At 47.0% G+C, this 20,635-nt stretch overlaps 2 protein-coding genes across 2 annotated transcripts in view; both read left to right on the forward strand.

The window, feature by feature from the left end:
* Positions 1–20,635, forward strand: part of Bcorl1 (BCL6 corepressor like 1) — a 70,893-nt gene that overhangs the window by 20,476 nt on the left and 29,782 nt on the right. Inside the window, exons 4-9 of the mRNA XM_037198864.1 lie at positions 660–789; positions 8,704–8,794; positions 9,053–12,279; positions 12,406–12,466; positions 17,573–17,738; positions 18,787–18,867. Coding sequence (XP_037054759.1) covers positions 704–789; positions 8,704–8,794; positions 9,053–12,279; positions 12,406–12,466; positions 17,573–17,738; positions 18,787–18,867 — 3,712 coding nt within the window. The 5' untranslated portion in view covers positions 660–703. The remainder of the gene's footprint in view (positions 1–659; positions 790–8,703; positions 8,795–9,052; positions 12,280–12,405; positions 12,467–17,572; positions 17,739–18,786; positions 18,868–20,635) is intronic.
* LOC114705464 (signal recognition particle 19 kDa protein-like) lies at positions 15,384–17,311 on the forward strand. The gene has a single exon (XM_037198863.1). It carries the CDS (start codon positions 16,027–16,029, stop codon positions 16,459–16,461), a length of 435 nt encoding a protein of 144 aa, XP_037054758.1. The 5' UTR covers positions 15,384–16,026; the 3' UTR covers positions 16,462–17,311.

Raw genomic sequence — 20,635 nt, forward strand, 5'->3', positions numbered from 1 at the left:
AAGGACAGAAGTGCGTAGTTCTTGACGGAGGCTTGTTTTTGTTCATTTGATTGTGGCCACAGTACAAGGAGTATTGCACCTAATTTGGAGGGAGCTTTCTACACCTTACACAGATGCATTGTGACCAACTTGGAAGCAGAGCAGAGTACTTTTGAAAGGCTTATAAAGAAAGTGTATGCTTCCTCTGGAGAGCTTAAATTGGCTGTGTCACTCAGATCCTTTGCTATCCATGGATTAGAGAGCAGCTGTGAAAAAGACCCCCAGTCTTTCACTGCACTTGCTGCTCAGGTATGGATGCAGCACTCTGACTGGGGTTGCTTAGGCTAAACGTATGTCAAAAATATATTGTCCCTCAACTGTATGCAGTAGATTGAATTTCCTCAAACATTCAAGCATATGTGTCTTTGAAGATAATTTAAAAATCACTCAGGGTGATTGACAGTGTCCTCATCTGCATCCTGAAATGTGGATTACTGGAAAGCTGGTGTGATCTTTTCCTTATTTGGACCTTCATTTTCTTTAGCAGGCTGCCTTGTAACAGTGATCACTTTAGCATTTTGATGCTATGATTACCTTGATTTCAGTGTTTCAGTGTAAAAGGTGGTTAAAGTATCTGTGCTTGTTCTCACTTGTAATTTCTCAGTATTCTTTTTCCCCAGGGGGAGTGGCCACAACAGATCCTATCTGGCAGTGAGTGGCTGTCATGATCTCTACAGCACCGCTCTACAGCGGCGTGCACAACTGGACCAGTTCTGACCGGATTCGCATGTGTGGCATCAACGAGGAGAGGTAAGTTTTCAAAGGTGGCATCCGGTAAGCTGTACCTAGTCACAGGTTGGGGGTAGGGCCTGGGGACAAAATTCTTGTTTGTTTCTAATTTTCCTCAATCATAGGGTTCGCCTGCCCTGCCTGCCATACTGTCCCTGTACCAGTAAAAATGAGGGAGCCATCAGATGAAAGTTGGTTTGATCTGTGTGTGTGTGTGTGTGTGTGTGTGTGTGTGTGTGTGTGTGTGTGTCTAAAATTTATTTATTTCATGTACAGTCATGTTTTGCCTGTGTGTATTCTATGTGAAGTTGTCAGATTTCCTAAAACTGGAGTTACAGGCAGTTAAGAGCTACCGTGAGGATGCTGGGGATTGAACCCAGGTCCTCTGGAGGAAAAATTTGTCAGGAAGACCTTATGAAGAAGCATCAAAGGAAGATGAGGTTGTTGATCATAGTTTTAATATAAAATTCAGAATTTGTGAGGCCTGCCTGGTTTCTGTGTCTATTTTCAGTTTTCAGATATTTGGTTTACCAAGACAGGCCTTCTTAAAATTATACATCATATCAAGGGTACCCAATTGTCCTTCAGAGTTTATATTTTCCTTTTATAACCCCTGGTCAAATTGCTCTGTATGGTGGTTATGAGACCTCTACCAACTTCAAGACATTGTCCAGCCATGCTTGCTGGTGTTTTAATCTATTGACTATTTAAACTCACATATGCCAGAGGAATTACAATAGGACTTTCCCTCCAATTTAAGATCTGGGGTCTTCAAAAAAAAAAATATATAAAGAGCCTGGTTTAGGTCTGTTGAGATGGTTCACTGGGCAAAGATGCTTGTGGCCAAGCCTGATAAACCGAGTTTGATTCCCAGAACTCATTAGATGTAAGGAGAAAATGAGTCTCACAAGTAGTTCTCTGATCTCCACATGTATACACCAGTGCTACATTACACCCAAAATAAATAAATGAATGTAAAAAAAATAGATCTGTAGTTTTCTAGGTAAATCTAAAAAGCATTCATGTATTGGGAGAGGTAATATTGATAATTTTGAAGGGAAAAAGAATGATTATCTTTGCTTTTACATACTATGTTTTTGTGGCTCTAGGAATGGAACACTGGGACTCATGAATGATAAGCATGTTTCTACCCCTGAGCTACTCCCTCAACTTCATGTTTGGTTTGTGGTTTTTGTTTTTTTTTTTTCATGACAGGGTTTCTGTGTATAACCCTGGCTGTCCTGGAACTCACTCTATAGACCAGGCTGGCCTTGAACTCACAGAAATCTGCCTGCTTCTGCCTCTCAAGTGCTGGGGTTAAAGGCATGCTTTATTTTTAATGATTTTTTTCTTTATTTCCTAACTAGAGAATTGTGTACTTGTCTGAGACTAAGGTTAGGAGAATAGACCTTTTTATTTTCTTAATCCATTGGCACCTGATAGTTTAATGGTCCCTGTGCTGAGGAATGTGTTAGAGATGGACTTAAAAAAGGAATTTAATTTCAGAATACAAAAACCAAAACCAATGAAAATAAGACAATTCTTCTGGGAGACAGGAGAAGGAAAAAGGTTTTCCCTTTGTGGATGAGGTCTGTTCTCAGATGATTCTAAGAAATGATCTTCGGCAAGGCAAGGTGGTGGTCATGATTTGTGAGTATGCATTGGTAGGTCATGTTGTTCTAGTTATAAGTAGTTGATGCTGGTTTATAGCTGTGGGCCTGAGCCTTCAAGAAGCTAGTGTGCAAGCTAGGTGTGGTTACTCACATCTGTAATCCCAGTACTCAGGACACTAAGGCAGAAGGAGTGTGGATTTGAAACCAGCCTGGACTACCTATTAAGTTTTAGGCTAGCCTTGGCTATATAAGTGAGACTCTGTAAGACAGGGCATTTTGTATACTAACCTGAGAAATTAAAAAACAGTGGACAAATTACCTTGGTTCACTGTCTATACTATATTCCTTCCAAGAAAGGAGTCAGAAGGAGATGTGAAATATGATTTTCTCTTTTTACAGACCTTTCTTGGGATGCTAAATTAGCACATATGCCCAGTGGTTAAGATGACCTTTTAAGCATTGTCATTTCTGGTCCCATCCACCCTTTGTCACCTTCTTACCACAGTCTAGGCTATGTTACAGCGGATTTCTAAAATGTAATCTCACCCTGTGTGCTTGCTTTTTTTCTTTTTTTTTGAAACAGCGTGTCTCTCTCTCTCTCTCTCTCTCTCTCTCTCTCTCTCTCTCTCTCTCTCTCTCTCTCTCTCTCTCTCTCTCTCTCTGATGCCCAGGCTGACCTGGAGCTTACTATTATAGCCTAGGTAGACCTCTAACTTGTAGTAGCAGCCCTACTGCTTGAGCCCAACTGCTAGGACGTCATGTGTGAGTTACCATGCTTGGTAAAATATGTAACATATATAATATGGTTTTTCTCTATAAATGTGTGTGTGTGTGTGTGTGTGTGTGTGTGTGTGTGTGTGTGTGTGTGTATATATATTTTTTTTTCTTTCCTATGTGTATGGGTGGGTGTTTTGCCTGCATGTATGTCTGTGCACCATGTGTATGCCTGGTACCCATAGAGATCAAAAGAGGGCATCAGATCCCCTGGAAATGGATTTGCAAATGGTGGTGAGCTGCCATGTGAGTGTTGGGAATCCAACCCAGGTCCTTTGAAGAGTAGCAAGTTCTCCTAACTGCTGAGCCAGCTCTCCAACCCCCACCCCCTCCCCCTTTTTGGAAACAGGGTCTTGCTGTGTAGCACGGGAAGAAAGTCTGTCTTAGCCTCTCAAAGTACTGTGATTACAAGCATATGCCGCCAAGCCCAGCTTTACTCTATATAAAAACCACCTTCCCCCAGTCTTTCCAACTGGTAGACCTTACAAATCTGAGGTATAAAGCTGTGTTTGGGGACCAACTTAAAATCACATTGTAGAAGTCTGCTCAGCTTCATCAAATATGGTTGAGGCGTACAGAACAGAAGGTGTTGCCTTTTCGACTGTTCCAGGTGGTTGGTCAGCTTTAGTCAAACCTCCAGCTAAATCAGCTTGCTTGCTTCTAGCATTTAATTATTTATTCAATACAAGAGCAAACTGGTAGTACATTGCTGGCGAGTGCTATAGAGTGGTATGAATAGGTCCTATGGAGTCTAGTTGCAAGAATGATGCATTTTCATGGAAATCTCAGAGGACAGTGCCATCTGAGCCCAGGCTGGAGAGATGATTAGGAATTCGGGGTGAAGGCCACTGTCCATATTTCCTTGAGTGTTTGGGAAAGGCCTTAGCTGAAGTGAAGGGGGTCCTGAAGGAGCAGTGGGACTTCAAACAGGAAAAGTCTTGGGCTGCTAGGTAAGGGGCTGGCCTCATGCATTCTAGGTTGGATATTTCTCTTAGACATTGTCCCAGGCCCAACAGGAACTGAAAAGGTCCAGTGTGACAGGTCCAGGTGTTAGCCTTTAATAATTAGGAAAATAGCCTTGAGACATGGTGGCTCATTTTGGTTAAGTTCAGCAACTCCTTGAGCATACCAGCTGTCTTCTAGTGGGAAGAACTGATTTTCAGTCCTGATTAGAGTCTCTGCATTTCCTCCTCACCTATATCCTCATAACCTTGCTCAGTTGACCCAGCCTCCTCCCCCCGCTCCTGCCTTTTCGATTCCAGGCTCCTCTCTCAGTGGAGCGTTTTTTAAATATTTGCTCAGCTTTGCATCCCCCTCAGAGGATTTGAAACATCATCGCACACATTTTCCCAGAGCTTGGAGGCTGGTGCTGAGGCTTAGGCCCGGCTGGAGTAGCCAGAAGGGCTGCTGCTGCTGCTGCCACTACCAGTTTCTCTGCCTGGCTCTAGGCTTCCCTGGTAACTACTGGCTTTCGAGAACATAGCTTCTGCTTCAAAGCAGGCTTTCTGCCCAAGGAGGAGCCCACCACCCGGGGAGGGAGCTTGCTCAGGAGGGGGAAGAATGTAAACAAATAGTGCCTTCCCCTGTCGGGTTTTGGAGGGAGGGACTGCTGTTTCCCCTCACCACCACAGCCCTCCCCCTAAAGCATCCCTGGTGAGTCTAGTTGGAACACGCTTCTTCAGCCCAAGGCTGGGTACATAGAGGTCCTGCTTTTCTGGTCTCTCAGGAGTTGATGTGAAAAGTGTGTTTTCCCTCTCCTTGGGGCCCTCCCCTTCCTCAAGACCCCCAACTGCCTCCAAAGCCTTTGCCTCACAGTCATTCTGTTTGTCCCAACAGTTGTTTCCAGCAGTGGAACCCTCCCACTTCTGCAACTCTAGCTGCTTTTTAAAGGGGACAAGCCTTTCCCCCTTGATTAGCCCCTTCTGGAGCACCGAAAAGATGGGGAGAGGCCTGCTTTCATCCCCATTGCCATTTTTGCTTCTCTTGCCCCAGGTACAATTTGGGAGTCCCTGGTTCAGTCAGAGGGAGGGAGTTATTTTCAGGGTACTCCTCCTTGCTGGAGTTGGCTCCAGGCACCCCAAATACCCTTTAGACTAGAGTGGTCGGTAAGGCAGGGGCTGACTTTTCTTCCCGGGCTGTATTGGATCTCTGGCAGGGCTCCAAAGATGGCAGGCAAACGCAAACAAAGAGCAGGCCGAGAGAGCAGTCCTGGGCTTTGCCCACCCAGGAAACTTGCTGCAGCTTTGTTCCTTGACCCCCCACCTCCTCTGCAGCCGCTCCGCCCAGGCGGGACAGGGGCAGTGTGTTCCTGCTGCACTTAAAGCGCCAAACTTGGACTTGAGCAGTCTGGTCCTTTTGTTTGTTTGTTTGTTTGTTTTGTCAGATGTCACATGTTTGAAGATTCTTACCTGAATTTAGAGAATTCTTTTTGAGCAGGTCCGGCGGGGGGAGGGGGGGGAGGGGGACATACAATTGGGTTTTTCTCTTTAGAGACCCAGCTTTCTGGCCTTAAGCCTTTACTTATGGCACATACCAATGTGAATGTGGAGTCTGGCTTTCAGAGGCTCCCTTTTGGGAAGGGAGAGAATGTGGTGGTACAGAGAGGCTGAAGGGAAGGTGCTCCCTGTGTATTCTGAAGAAGGGAAGGTGCTCCCTGTAAATTTGGAGAAGGGAAGGTGCTCCCTGTGTATTCTCTGAAGGGAAAGTGCTCCCTGTGTATTCTGTGAAGGGAAGGTGCTCCCTGTGTATTCTGTGAAGGGAAGGTGCTCCCTGTGTATTCTGAGAAGGGAAGGTGCTCCCTGTGTATTCTGTGAAGGGAAGGTGCTCCCTGTGTATTCTGAGAAGGGAAGGTGCTCCCTGTGTATTCTCTGAAGGGAAAGTGCTCCCTGTGTATTCTGTGAAGGGAAGGTGCTCCTGTGTATTTCTGAAGGGAAGTGCTCCTGTGTATTCTGTGAAGGGAAGGTGCTCCTGTGTATTCTGAGAAGGGAAGGTGCTCCTGTGTATTCTGTGAAGGGAAGGTGCTCCTGTGTATTCTGTGAAGGGAAGGTGCTCCCTGTGTATTCTGTGAAGGGGGTTGTGTATTCTGTGTGCTCCCTGTGTATTCTGTGAAGGGAAGGTGCTCCCTGTGTATTCTGTGAAGGGAAGGGAAGGTGCTCCCTGTGTATTCTGTGAAGGGAAGGTGCTCCTGTGTATTCTGTGAAGGGAAGGTGCTCCTGTGTATTCTGTGAAGGGAAGGTGCTCCCTGTGTATTCTGAGAAGGGAAGGTGCTCCCTGTGTATTCTGTGAAGGGAAGGTGCTCCCTGTGTATTCTGTGAAGGGAAGGTGCTCCTGTGTATTCTGAGAAGGGAAGGTGCTCCCTGTGTATTCTGTGAAGGGAAGGTGCTCCCTGTGTATTCTGGAAGGGAAGGTGCTCCCTGTGTATTCTGTGAAGGGAAGGTGCTCCTGTGTATTCTGAGAAGGGAAGGTGCTCCCTGTGTATTCTGTGAAGGGAAGGTGCTCCCTGTGTATTCTGTGAAGGGAAGGTGCTCCCTGTGTATTCTGTGAAGGGAAGGTGCTCCTGTGTATTCTGTGAAGGGAAGGTGCTCCCTGTGTATTCTGAGAAGGGAAGGTGCTCCCTGTGTATTCTGTGAAGGGAAGGTGCTCCCTGTGTATTCTGTGAAGGGAAGGTGCTCCCTGTGTATTCTGTGAAGGGAAGGTGCTCCCTGTGTATTCTGAGAAGGGAAGGTGCTCCCTGTGTATTCTGTGAAGGAAGGTGCTCCTGTGTATTCTGTGAAGGAAGGTGCTCCCTGTGTATTCTGTGAAGGGAAGGTGCTCCCTGTGTATTCTGTGAAGGGAAGGTGCTCCCTGTGTATTCTGTGAAGGGAAGGTGCTCCCTGTGTATTCTGTGAAGGGAAGGTGCTCCCTGTGTATTCTGTGAAGGGAAGGTGCTCCCTGTGTATTCTGTGAAGGGAAGGTGCTCCCTGTGTATTCTGAGAAGGAAAGTGCTCCCTGTGTATTCTGTGAAGGGAAGGTGCTCCCTGTGTATTCTGTGAAGGGAAGGTGCTCCCTGTGTATTCTGTGAAGGGAAGGTGCTCCCTGTGTATTCTGAGAAGGGAAGGTGCTCCCTGTGTATTCTGTGAAGGGAAGGTGCTCCCTGTGTATTCTGAGAAGGGAAGGTGCTCCCTGTGTATTCTGTGAAGGGAAGGTGCTCCCTGTGTATTCTGAGAAGGGAAGGTGCTCCCTGTGTATTCTGTGAAGGGAAGGTGCTCCCTGTGTATTCTGAGAAGGGAAAGTGCTCCCTGTGTATTCTGTGAAGGGAAGGTGCTCCCTGTGTATTCTGAGAATGGAAGGTGCTCCCTGTGTATTCTGAGAAGGGAAGGTGCTCCCTGTGTATTCTGTGAAGGGAAGGTGCTCCCTGTGTATTCTGAAGAAGGGAAGGTGCTCCCTGTGTATTCTGAAGAAGGGAAGATGCTCCCTGTGTATTCTGTGAAGGGAAGGTGCTCCCTGTGTATTCTGAGAAGGGAAAGTGCTCCCTGTGTATTCTGTGAAGAGAAGATCCTGGCTGGAGCCAGGTAGTATTCTAGAACTGTTCCTTTGGAGAGAAAGAAGTGTCTGTTTGTTGTTGTCGTTGTATTGTTTTGTTTTGCCATTTTTTAATTAAGTCAAGGTCTTAGTATGTAGCTTTGCTGTCTTGTAATTCCTTTTGTAGACCAGAGTCTAGGCTGGCCTTGTACTCAAAGAGATTTACCTGCCTCTGCCTCCTGAGTGCCAGGATTTAAAAAGATGTGCATCACCACATCCACTCCATTTTTGTTGTTGTTGCTGTTGTTGTCTAAGACAGGGTCTCCTGTAGCCCAACTAGCTTTGAATTACTTACTTTTCAGTCTCCACTTCCTAAGTATTCAAATTACAAACACATGACACATGCTTGGCTAATGTAGTATTTTTAAAGAGCCTCTTATTGTCAGTGACCAGATAGCCACAAATCAGTGTTGTATGTGCTGGTAAAGGTGAATGTGTATGGGCTACAGGCATGCCCAGCCCATCGGATGAACAGGTGATTCAGATTTGGACTAGACTTAAACACAATGGGAATGATGGTTTGCTTTGGAAGAGATTTACCCTAACATATAGACTTGAAAGAAGATGGGATTTAAAATAAAACGAATTTGCATGCCTTTTGAGGCTTACAGGTCACATCTATTGATGTTTGAGTGATGCCCTGTATATCCTAGATTGAATGGTCCCCTTGGTGGGTAAGCTCCAGGGAAAAGAAGGTGCTAAGATGGGGTTCGTCCACACTTTTGTGAGGACACTAGAAAGCAGAATAAATAGCCCCCAAATTCTGGTCAGACAAGGCTGATATTCAGGAACTTGCAAAGGCACGTGCAGAGGCTCTGCTTTGTCTCTTGAGCCCCCCAGTACCCTGCTATCTATCCCCTGAAGCTACCATGGGAAGTGAGACAGGAGGGTTTGGTGGGAAGCCAGGGAGGCAGTACCTTCTGGAGAAAGTGTCAGTGGCCTAAGTCTGAGCCTTATGTCCCTTTTCTGGTTGTGTCCTTCCTTCCAGAAGAGCACCTCTTTCTGATGAGGAGTCCACGACAGGTGACTGCCAGCACTTTGGATCTCAGGAGTTTTGTGTCAGCAGCAGTTTTTCCAAGGTAAGGAGCTGTGTGTTGTCACATGCTGCCCATCAAAGGGTGAGCTTTCTGGGGTTGTGTGGCTGGCTTGGCCATTCTGAGAATGGGAGCAAGGAGACAAGCTGCTCTAGATGAGATAGAAATCGGTGTGTGTGTGCCCTGTCCTTTGCAGTTGGTTGAGCTGCAGAAAGGACCAGCAGTTACTTCTCAGGGGCCGCAGGATACTTGGATCAGCTGTGGGGAGCTTGCTAAGATGGGCATGCTGTTCTTTCATTGCAGGTGGAGCTCACAGCAGTTGGAAGTGGCAGCAATGCCCGGGGGGCAAACCCAGATGGCAGTACAACAGAAAAACTTGGGCACAGGTCAGAAGATCAGCCTGATGATCCCCAGCCAAAAATGGACTATGCTGGGAACGCAGGAGAGGCTGAGGGCCTCCTGGTGCCACTGAACAGCCCAGGAGACGGGCTGAAGCTGCCCACTCCTGATAGCACTGAGGCCGGCCATAGCAGGGCCAATTGCTCTTGGACTCCCCTAAGCACCCAAATGAGCAAACAGGTTGACTGCTCGCCAGCCGGGGTAAAGGCTTTGGACTCTCGGCACAGTGTTGGGGAGAAGAACACTTTCATTTTGGCAACTCTGGGAACTGGAGTCCCTGTGGAGGGAACCCTGCCTCTAGTTACCACTAACTTCAGCCAGCTGCCGGCACCTATCTGCCCTCCTGCCCCTGGGTCGACCTCTGTGACCCCGTCGGTTCCCGATCCATTCCAAGTTCCCCTCTCTGTCCCAGCCCCAGTGCCCCACTCAGGACTAGTTCCAGTCCAGGTTGCCACGTCAGCTTCAGCTCCTTCTCCTCCCCTAGCACCAGTGCCCGCTCTAGCTTCAGCACCGCCCTCGGTGCCTGCTCTCATCTCTGATTCAAACCCTCTCTCCGTGTCAGCCTCTGTCTTGGTGCCTGTACCAGCGTCTGCTCCCCACTCGGTCCCAGTGCCACTGTCGGCTCCTGCTCCTACCCCTCTCACGGTCTCTGTTTCTGCACCTCCCCTGGCCCTAATCCAGGCTCCTGTGCCTCCTTCAGCTCCCACTTTGGTCCTTGCTTCTGTCCCAACTCCGGTCCTAGCTCCCATGCCAGCATCCACGCCTCCAGCAGCTCCTGCCCCTCCGTCTGTGCCGATGCCCACTCCAACCCCATCCTCTGGCCCGCCGTCTACCCCCACCCTTATCCCTGCTTTTGCTCCTGCTCCGGTGCCTGCACCCACCCCGGCCCCAATCTTTACTCCAGCCCCCACGCCCATGCCGGCTGCCACACCAGCTGCCATCCCCACCTCAGCACCCATTCCAGCCTCCTTCAGTTTGAGTCGGGTGTGTTTCCCTGCAGCTCAGGCACCAGCTATGCAAAAAGTCCCTCTGTCTTTTCAGCCAGGGACAGTGCTGACCCCTAACCAGCCGCTGGTATACATCCCACCTCCGAGCTGTGGGCAGCCACTCAGTGTGGCTACACTGCCAACCACTCTGGGAGTCTCTTCCACACTCACGCTCCCAGTCCTGCCATCTTACCTACAGGATAGGTGTCTCCCAGGTGTGTTGGCCTCCCCAGAGCTCCGCTCTTACCCATATGCATTTTCCGTGGCCCGGCCTTTGGCTTCAGATTCGAAGTTGGTCTCTTTAGAGGTGAACAGGCTCTCTTGTACTTCCCCATCCAGCAGCACTAACACCCAGCCTCCTCCTGATGGGATCCCTGGACCTATGGCAGATACTTCCCTCACCACTGCTTCTGCCAAGGTGCTTCCAACTTCACAGCCTTTGCTGCCAGCCCCCAGTGGGAGCTCAGTCCCACCACACCCCTCCAAGATGCCAGGCAGCACCGAGCAACAAACAGAAGGGACTTCCGTGACCTTCTCTCCTCTCAAGTCACCTCCCCAGCTCGAGCGAGAGATGGCCTCTCCACCCGAGTGCAGCGAGATGCCTCTTGACCTCTCTTCCAAGTCCAACCGCCAGAAGCTTCCATTGCCGAACCAGCGTAAAACACCTCCCATGCCTGTGTTGACCCCTGTGCACACCAGCAGCAAGGCCCTCCTTTCCACAGTCCTGTCGAGGTCTCAGCGCACAACTCAGGCAGCCGGCAGCAATGTCACTTCCTGCCTGGGCTCCACTTCTTCGCCTTTTGTTATCTTTCCTGAGATGGTGAGGAATGGAGACCCGAGCACCTGGGTCAAAAACTCCACCGCTCTGATCAGCACCATCCCTGGCACATATGTGGGAGTGGCCAACCCAGTGCCTGCATCCCTGCTGTTGAACAAGGACCCGAACCTGGGCCTCAACCGAGATCCTCGCCATCTCCCCAAGCAGGAGCCTATCTCCATCATTGATCAAGGAGAGCCTAAGAGCACTGGTGCCACTTGTGGCAAGAAAGGCGGCCAGGCTGGTGCCGAGGGACAGCAAAGCACAGTCAAATCCCGTTATACCCCAGCCCGCATTGCCCCTGGGCTGCCAGGGTGCCAAACCAAGGAACTGTCTTTATGGAAACCTACAGGGCTGACAAATATGTACCCACGGTGTTCCATCAATGGGAAAGCCACTAGCACCCAGGTCCTGCCTGTCGGCTGGTCACCATACCACCAAGCATCTCTGCTTTCTATTGGCATTTCCAGTGCCGGGCAACTAACCCCCAGTCCGGGGGTGCCTATCAGGCCCACCAGCATTGTTTCTGAGTTTTCTGGTGTGTCATCTCTTGGCTCCAATGAAGCTGTTCATGGACTTCCTGAGGGGCAGCCACGGCCTGGGGGCCCCTTTGCTCCAGAACAGGATGCTGTCACAAAGAACAAAACTTGCCGAATTGCTGCCAAGCCTTATGAAGAACAAGTCAATCCTGTCCTCTTGACTCTCAGCCCTCAGACAGGGACCCTGGCGCTGTCTGTTCAGCCTAGCAGTGGGGACATTGGAGTGAATCAAGGACCTGAAGAATCTGAGAGCCGCCTCTGCTCTGATAGTACTCCTAAGATGGAAGGCCCCCAGGCAGCCTGTGGCCTAAAACTGGCAGGAGACACAAAGCCTAAAAACCAAGTGCTGGCTGCCTATATGTCCCACGAGCTGGTCTTGGCCACCCCCCAGAACTTGTGCAAGATGCCTGAGCTGCCTTTGCTACCTCATGACAGCCACTCTAAGGAACTCATTTTAGATGTGGTTCCAAGCAGCAAGAGGGGCCCCAGCACAGACCTTTCGCAGCTTGGAAGTCAGGTGGATCTGGGGCGGGTAAAAATGGAAAAAGTGGATGGTGATGTGGTCTTCAATTTATCCAACTGCTTCCGGGCCGATGGTCTCCCGGCAGTTCCCCAGAGGGGCCTGGCTGAAGCTCGTGGGAAAGCCGGGCAAGCTCGAGTGAAACGGGAAAGCGTTGGGGTCTTTACTTGCAAGAACAGTTGGCAACCAGATGAAGACACAGACTCTCTGCCACCCAAAAAGTTGAAGTGTAACAAAGACAAGGAAATTGAGGAAGAGCCACAGCAGCAGCAACAGCAGCAGCAGCAGCAGCAACAGCAGCCACAGCAGCTACAGCAGCTGCAGCAGCCGCTGCAACAGCCACAGCCGCAGCACCAGCAGCAGCAGCAGCAGCAGCCGCAGCCACCGCTGCCGCCGCCTCCGCTGCTGCCACAGCCACATGATAAGCCTATGGTCCGGAATTCCCTGGGATCCAAGGTGGGTGCCAGTGTATGGCTGAGAACTTCTGATGGTCTGCTTCACTTGTGGGTCTCTGCTGCATTTGACCCCTCCCTCCCCACTCCTAGACAATGTTCTTGAGCTGTGTGAACAGAGCTGATGAATGGAAGGCTTTCCCCTTTTAAATCATGGTCTCTGTATATATTTTTACCTGGAAAGGGCCTAGCTCAGTCCATGGGATGTAGGAAATGATTTCATCCTTGGGGCCAGGGAAGCCATTGTCCTAGATAAAGTCAGAAAGCAGAAGAAGGTATTGATGAAGGAAATCACTTAATCATGAGCTTTTCCCTGAGGAACAATTCTTCCTGGTCCTTTAAAGATGATGGACCACTGGCCTTGGCAGTTTGGGGCCCAGGGAAGGAAGGAACTTTTTGATAGGATCATTTTGGCTCCACTTCTTCCTAGTTCTGTGACATTGATTAAGTTTGCTACTTAATTAATCTCTCTTAAACAAACTCAGTTCCTTCATCTCTGCAATGAGACAAATAATAGTACTTATTCAGAGAGTTGTTGGAAAGATCAAATGAGATGTTGATAGGAAATATCCAGAACAGGCAAATTGATAAGAGGGAAAGTAGCCTGATAGTTGCCTAGGGCTAGGAGATTTGTTGTGTAACCAATTAATGGGAGTAGGGTTTCCATTCAGGGTGAGGAGAAAGTTCCTGGAGGGGGCCAGTGGTGATAGTTACACAATTCTGTGTTTATACCAAAAACAATTGCATTGTACATGTAAGTGAATTGTACAGCATAGCTCAGTAAAGCTGTTACAATTAATGAGATGGTGTATGCGTGCTTAAAATAGTACTTGGCACATAATTAAGCACTCAGTTGATGTCAGTGGCTGCTTTTGTTTTTAGTATCACAAATAGAATGCCTCCTGCCCTCATGGAGCTTATGTCTTGCCATGTTGACTTAATGACAGGTAGGCATAGCCCTTCCTCTAGGAGATGACTGGTTCAGTTGGCCAATTGAGAAATGAGGGGAACAGAGAATAAAGTTACAGGAGAAGGAGAAGGCGACCAGAACTTCCAGTTTTTTTCCTTTGGAAACCAAATAATCCAGGTGTTTTGTTAGGTCCCATTTTGTTGAGAAACATGTGATGAATAACTAAGCTAAGCTGGGGCATTAATTCAAAACAGCCCACTGCTGGAGGTGGCCAGGAGGCAGACTAGGTTCCTGTTACTTGCTTGAATTATGTTTCTTTCAAAATTTTTATTACATTTATATTAATTTTCTGTGCTCATGTGCGTATATGTGTGGTACATGCATGCTACAGCATCTGTGTGGAGGTCAGTGGACAATTTCAACAGTTCTCTTTCTACTGTGTGGGCACCAAGGATCGAACTCAGATCATTGTATGTAGCAGCAAGCACGTTTACCTGATAATGCATCTTGCCTGCCAAAGAATTATGTTTCATTTGATGCTACCTGAACTTTATTCTTGTCTTTTGAAATGTATTTCAAAACTCCATTAACCTGAACACTGATCTTGATTTCTCCATCCTCCCAACTTCTCGTGTAGTTGGAGTGCATCATATATTTTTACTTTCACTGCTGCCATGGCAGAAGATACAAACAGAAATCTCTTCTAGATGTTCTGTTCTGTCTACCTTAGGAAGTAAAAGTTAATGATCTCTACTCAAAAGAGGCAGCTAAAAACAATATTTAGAAGTAAATATGACATGTTCAAATTTTATGTGCATTTAACTTTATTTCCCTTGGCTTAAAATAATTGATCTTGGGATGTACTTGAAGGTCACATTTTAAGTAATCATCCTCATCTTTCTCTTTTCTCGCTGGTTCTTTGATTCCTAATACTTTGGTTCATAGGAATGGCAGTAACTTGAGTTTCATTCAGCTTAGTCCTCTGCTGAGTAATGGGTAATGACTCCCTGTGCCTGGAGAATTGAAGGTCCTTTCCCCTCAAATATCCCATCAGTAAGATAGCTGCCATCCTGTTTGCTGGAACTAGAGTTTGATAACCGTACTGGAAGGTGATATAGATGTGATTATGGGAAAACGTGTTAGTCTTCATCCCAGTGACTAAGTGTCTGAGAAAATAATGAGAGAAGAATAGTTTGTTTTGGTTCACGGATTCAGAGATTTCAGTCCCTCATAGTGGGAAGAGTGTAGTGGAGTAGAACAGCAGCCCATGGCAACCAACAGAGAAGAAAGGAGGAGGAGGGAGGGAGGGAGAGAGAGAGAATGAGGATATGAATGAATGTATGTCCATAGTACTGGGCTCCCATTTTCCTATTTTGTGTTTGGGTGTGCTCATTGTGGGTATGTATACATGCAGGTACCTGTGCAGGCCCAAGGTCAGCCTTGGGTGTGATTCCTCACTAGCTGTCCACTTTGTGTTTTGAGACAGCGTCTTTCTCTGGAACCAGGAGCTCACCAATTATATTAGACTCATTGAGGGATCCACCTACCTCTGCCTCCCTAGTGCTGGGATTAAAAGCACACACTACTACACTTAACTATTTTTCTGATGATGAAACTCAGGTCCTTGTGCTCTTGTAGCAAGTACTTGACCTTCTGAACTGCCTTCCCAGCCCATCACTTTTCCCTTTTCTATCTGGGTCCTTAACCTATGATATGATGCCCCCTACCTTTAAGGCAGGTCTCTTCTATCCTTAGTTAATTCTCTCTGGAAAAAATAGATGTACCCAGAGTTATATAGCAGTTTGTCAATCCAGCCAAGTTGAGAAATCAAGATTTACCACCATATAACTTCAAGTAGGGTTTTTTTTGTTGTTGTTGTTTGTTTTTTGTTTTTGTTTTTTTTTTGTTTTTTGTTTTTTTTTTTTTGAGATGGAGTTTCTTTGTATAATCCTGGCTGTCCTGAACTGGCTCTGTAGACTAGGCTGGCCTCGAACTCAGAGATCTACCTGCCTCTACCTCCTGAGTTCTGGGATTAAAGACACACCCCACCATGCCCAGCTGACTTTGAGTATATTTAACTTTTTCTGTTGTCTTAAAACTTAATTTCACAATCCCTAGCTCTACAGTCCTAGAAACGTCTATCTTATCCCATTTCTTGTTTAGTGTCATAGAGGGACCTCAAAGCTTGTGGAAATCTGTGTCTTTGGGATGGAGTTCTATAGTGTGTAAGCTGATAACCCAGCAGCAGGTGAGAATGGGACTGAGCAGAAACAGTTGATGAAAAGGCAGCAAATAGGGAAGGAGATTCTTGAAAGCTGATGAGAAGAGGCCCAGCTTTGAGGGCCAGGAGTCCCAGCTCTATCTTTCTTACTGCAGGTGTAAATGAGCTACCTTACAGGATGGCCTGGTAAGTGGCATCCCTTGAGTTAGTGTGGATGCTAGACTGTGTGGCCCAGGAATAGTCAATTGACCACTTGTCTTAGAGTCTCAGTTTCTTCATCTGTTCATTGAGGTAGTTGTTATGATAAAGCAAATGGTAGCATTCCAAGTGGTACAGAGTGTAAAGAGCCTTTAATATATACTCAGCTTCGTAAGTCAACTCCAGCTGGTGTTCCGCCTGGAGCACTGGCGGGGCAGTGGGGACTCCCGTGGAGATGGCTTGTGCAGCTGCCCGGTCCCTGGCCGACCAGGACAGGTTTATTTGTATCTACCCCACTTACTTAAATAATAAGAAGACCATAGCGGAGGGCAGGCGGATTCCCATAAGTAAGGCTGTAGAAAACCCTACTGCTACTGAGATTCAGGACGTATGCTCAGCAGTTGGACTGAATGCATTTCTGGAGAAAAACAAAATGAACTCCAGAGAATGGAACCGTGATGTTCAGTACAGAGGCAGAGTCCAGGTACAGCTCAAACAGGAAGATGGCAGCCTCTGTCTTGTACAGTTCCCATCACGGAAGTCAGTGATGCTGTATGTAGCAGACTTGATACCCAAGTTAAAAACAAGAACACAAAAATCAGACGGTGCTGACCCAAGTCTTCAGCAAGGAGAGGGGAGTGAAAAAGGGAAAGGAAAGAAGAAGAAATGATGTGGTGTGAATGTGAAGCACGCAGTCCTGCTGTGAGAGACCTGGGCATCTTTGTGTCGGAGGGAGCAGCTTTCTGTGTCTGTCATTTAACTGAACTGTGAACAGTGTGTCTCCCATCTTCATCAGCAGTTAACAGTGAGATAAGTTTACATCCGAAGTCTGCATCTAGCTTTTATACTGTGAAAAGGAAAGGGTGTGTGTGTGTGGAAGAAAGAAGACTATTTTTAATAGATAATGACTGTCCCGTAAGTTACTTGAAATCCTCTATCTGTTTGTCTTCTATGTAAACACATATTTCAGGTAAATAAGTTGAATAAAATTTGAAATACAAATGTGAATGGTATAGCAGGCCTGGCCCTGTCCATTGTGTTCATAGGGAGATGGGAATCACACCTCCTGGGTAATGTTCCTCTCCTTGCTGTAGTTGAATCCATTTTCTGGCATTAACTGACACATGAGAAAAGTTTTTCTTGACTATTCTCAGAATTATTTTCAATTGATAGTAACACCATTCACAGTATAAACATGTAGCTATCCAACTTACAGAAGAGACATTTTTGTTTAATGCTTATCTTTTAACTTGTGTATGGGTATGCACAGTATGAGGCCTGACTTTGGACCTTATAAAACAACTTTGGATGTGTGTTCAGGGGCCACGAATACAGATTCTGTAGATATCTTTAAAGTTATGTGGATGCCTGAAGGGACCAGCAAGGGCATTTGACTCAGTCCAAGAGAGCCTTTATAGCCCACTGTGTCCTATAATACCATGACACACACACTGCCAGTCCTAACTCTGGGAAGTTCATATCCATGTGTGAGCAATAGGCACATAACTTGACCTTGGAAGAGGATTCTTTTGTTTTGTTTTGTTTTGTTTTTTTTGTTTTTTGTTTTTGTTTTTGTTTTTCGAGACAGAGTTTCCTGTGTAGCTTTGTGCCTTTCCTGGAACTCACTCTGTAGACCAGGCTGGCCTCGAACTCACAGAGATCCACCTGCTTTTGCCTCCCAAGTGCTGGGATTAAAGATGTGCACCACCACTGCCCGGCTGGAAGAGGATTCTTAAGAAGCAAAACTGACCTCAGATCTGACTCCTTCTACCTTTTTACAGTGCCGGAAGCTGCCTGGAGACCCCCAGGAACCCACCAAGAAAAACCCCAGAGTGGCTTCAGATTCAGGAAAAGAGCACAATGGAGTCAGGGGAAAGCACAAGCACCGGAAGCCAGCAAAGCCAGAGTCCCAGCCTCCAGGAAAACGAGCTGATGGCCATGAGGAAGGTAGGCCCCAAAGGCTATGCACGACCTTGTAGCCTGAGCGCCAGAGGGATCCAGTGGAATTTTGGTGGGGAGAGAGTAGCTGAGAGATTGAGTAGAAAAATGGATGCTTCCATGCTGTGGAATAGAGCTAGAATTGGAACCTCTGAAGTCAACAGCCAGGCAGGATGGATGTATTCTGACCTAATGTGTTAGAGTACCACACATTCTGAAGTCTTAACATTGAATAAGGTGGCTTGCTAACAGATAGATGGCAGTCCTACAATAGAGTCATTAACCCATTCCACGAGATAGGATTAAGGCTCAAAGAAGCAGCAGCTGTAAGAATACTTAGACAGCTGGGCGGTGGTGGCGTACGCCTTTAATCCCAGTGCTGGGGAGGCAGAGGCAGGCAGAGGCAGGCGGATCTCTGTGAGTTCGAGGCCAGCCTGGTCTACAAGTGAGATCCAGGAAAGGCGCAAAGCTACACAGAGAAACCCTGTCTTGAAAAAACAACAACAAAAAAGAATGTTTGGGTTGGGTATGGGTATATTTGACCTGTATACTCTGTTGTAGATGACCCAGGCATTCCTGGCTACAGTAGTCCATGTTCATGATCTTGCTCATTGGACATGACCTAACTCCTCTACTTTGCTCTTGTATACCTGTTTCCATTTGTCCACCTCCTCCTGCCTTACCTTTCTAAGGTCCATTGAGGTTGCACTTGTATGGAATAGGCTACAGCTCAGTTAGAATCTAACAAACATACAACAACCTTTGAGTTATGTAGGCAGATATTCTACTTTGGGACATGCTGTTGAACTGATTGGGTGCATTGCCTTTATTGATGCCAGTAAAAATGGCCCATCCCCAGCTTTCAAAACCACCATTCCCAAAGAGATGGGTAGTAGTGGTAGCATAAGGAGAGTCAGCTGGGGTAAACCAGGGTAACTGCAGGGTCAGCGCAAACCTTTTGGTTTTCTCATTGGAACATCGCATGTGGGCTTTTTGGTTTATAGATTTCTAATTGTGATATTCCTGCCTTCTGCCCCCAAACCACACATCACTCCAGGTTCCTTGGAAAAGAAAGCGAAGAGCAGTTTCCGTGACTTCATCCCTGTGGTTCTGAGCACTCGGACACGCAGTCAGTCTGGTGAGTAAGACCAAGAGTAAAAGCTTGCCTTGGCTTCTTTGAAAAGGTAGACAATGGGCTTGATTTTGCCATTGGTGCAAGTAGACAGTTGGCATTTTGCTTCCCTGTGCTAAAATGAAAGTCTCCTTGCAGGGACAAGAGAGTCCTGGGTAGGGGCAGAGAGATCACCTACACTTTTAAGTGGTTTGCTTAGCTATGTTAGATTAGGGATTTGACATTAACTCCTGCTTAGAGCCAGTGATGGAAAGAGCAAAGGCCCCTGCCACTCAGGAAATGTTGATAATCCCTGTCACATAGGGTGATGGGATTAAAGCCTAAAGGTTGAATGTCTTCACTTGAGATGGGCCCCATGATCATGAGATGCATCTGCAGCTCCTTTGCTGATATGGCAGAGAAGCTAGGAGGTCTTCCCTACAGAGGAATAGGAGGAAGTGGCTCCTACCCCAATTAAGAGGAGAAAGGTGCCATTGAGTGTTCTGGGCAGGCACAATCACCTTTGGTCCACTGAACTTGTCTAGGGTCTAAAGAAGATGATCGTTTCCAGCTTGTGTTCTTTTCTGCTGGCTCTCTGTTGGTACACAGGACAGAGATGGTTGCCTGCACTCACTCAGATTTCCATGCAAATTGGAAGAATGGAGAAGCATGGCCCAATGAAAAGTCAATGATTTTACGTCCTGTTAAGTGCCACCTCAGCACATGGCAAGCTCTGTGGTAATTGGGGCTTATAATGATGGCCTGGAGGCCTCACAAAGTCCTGAAGTGTCCTCTGAATCATCAAAGAGCGATTACATTATGGCCAGTCCCATTTTTGTGTTAAACACATTGTGCTGTATTTGATTCTTTGGAAATTGGTGATTTCTGTGTGATCTCTATGGTGATTCTGTATTAACTGTAATATCAGATTAACTAGAACACTCTGTTCCCTGCCTGGTCCATATAATGCAAAGTTTAGTGGGTTAGTTGCTGTCTTTAAGCAGACTGACCAACTTGAAGCTTTGGTCAAGGGCTGCTTTTTCCTTCCAACCATTTCTTTCTTCTGCTGACCTCACTGGGGTCTAGGGATTGTTGAGTTAACATGGTAGTGTTGCTTCTAAGAAAGCTGTTAGATCTCCTGTCGTGTAAAACCAGGCCAATTTAGAATTGTGCTTTTATTGTTAGCAGCGTTAAGGGTAAGTGAGGAGAGAGAAAATAGCCTCTTGGCAAGGTGGCCCAGGAGTGTAGGAAAGATGCTGTTTGTCCTGGGGCAATCAGGAGTAGAGAAGGTATGCTTTCCCAGCAGCAAGGAACAGCTGCAGTGGATGGGCAGATGGACTCGAAAGAAAACTCCACCCTTGACCTTCTGGCTACTCTGTAGGAGGTGGGATCAGTTTAATGGAAGTGGCCTGCTGTGTTCTACTGGGACATGCCTGAGTCAAGCTATGTCATAGGAAAGGGACTCCTTGCTTCTATGTTAGAGATACTCTTTTGTGATGATTCTGCTTGGCCAGGGTAGCTCTGTTGGCCATACTGGTGGAACCACAGAGTTATGGGGCCTAAGTTGTAATACCAGACTTCCTACCTCCTTGCCTTCAGCAAGAAATGAATTCAAGTAACACTGTACCATGGACGAGTAAGGGATGATTTTTAGTACTTCATAATTGTGTGGTATTTTGGACTCTATAAAGTAAGTACTTAAGACTGAAAGACTTCAGTCCTGTGAGGTAAATGTACCAGTAATAAGTGACAGAGCATGAACTTGAAGTCTGTTCTTTGAATTCCTCCCCCAGGA

This window comes from Peromyscus leucopus, chromosome X, assembly GCF_004664715.2.
Source record: "Peromyscus leucopus breed LL Stock chromosome X, UCI_PerLeu_2.1, whole genome shotgun sequence".
NCBI classification, from domain to species: Eukaryota; Metazoa; Chordata; class Mammalia; order Rodentia; family Cricetidae; genus Peromyscus; species Peromyscus leucopus.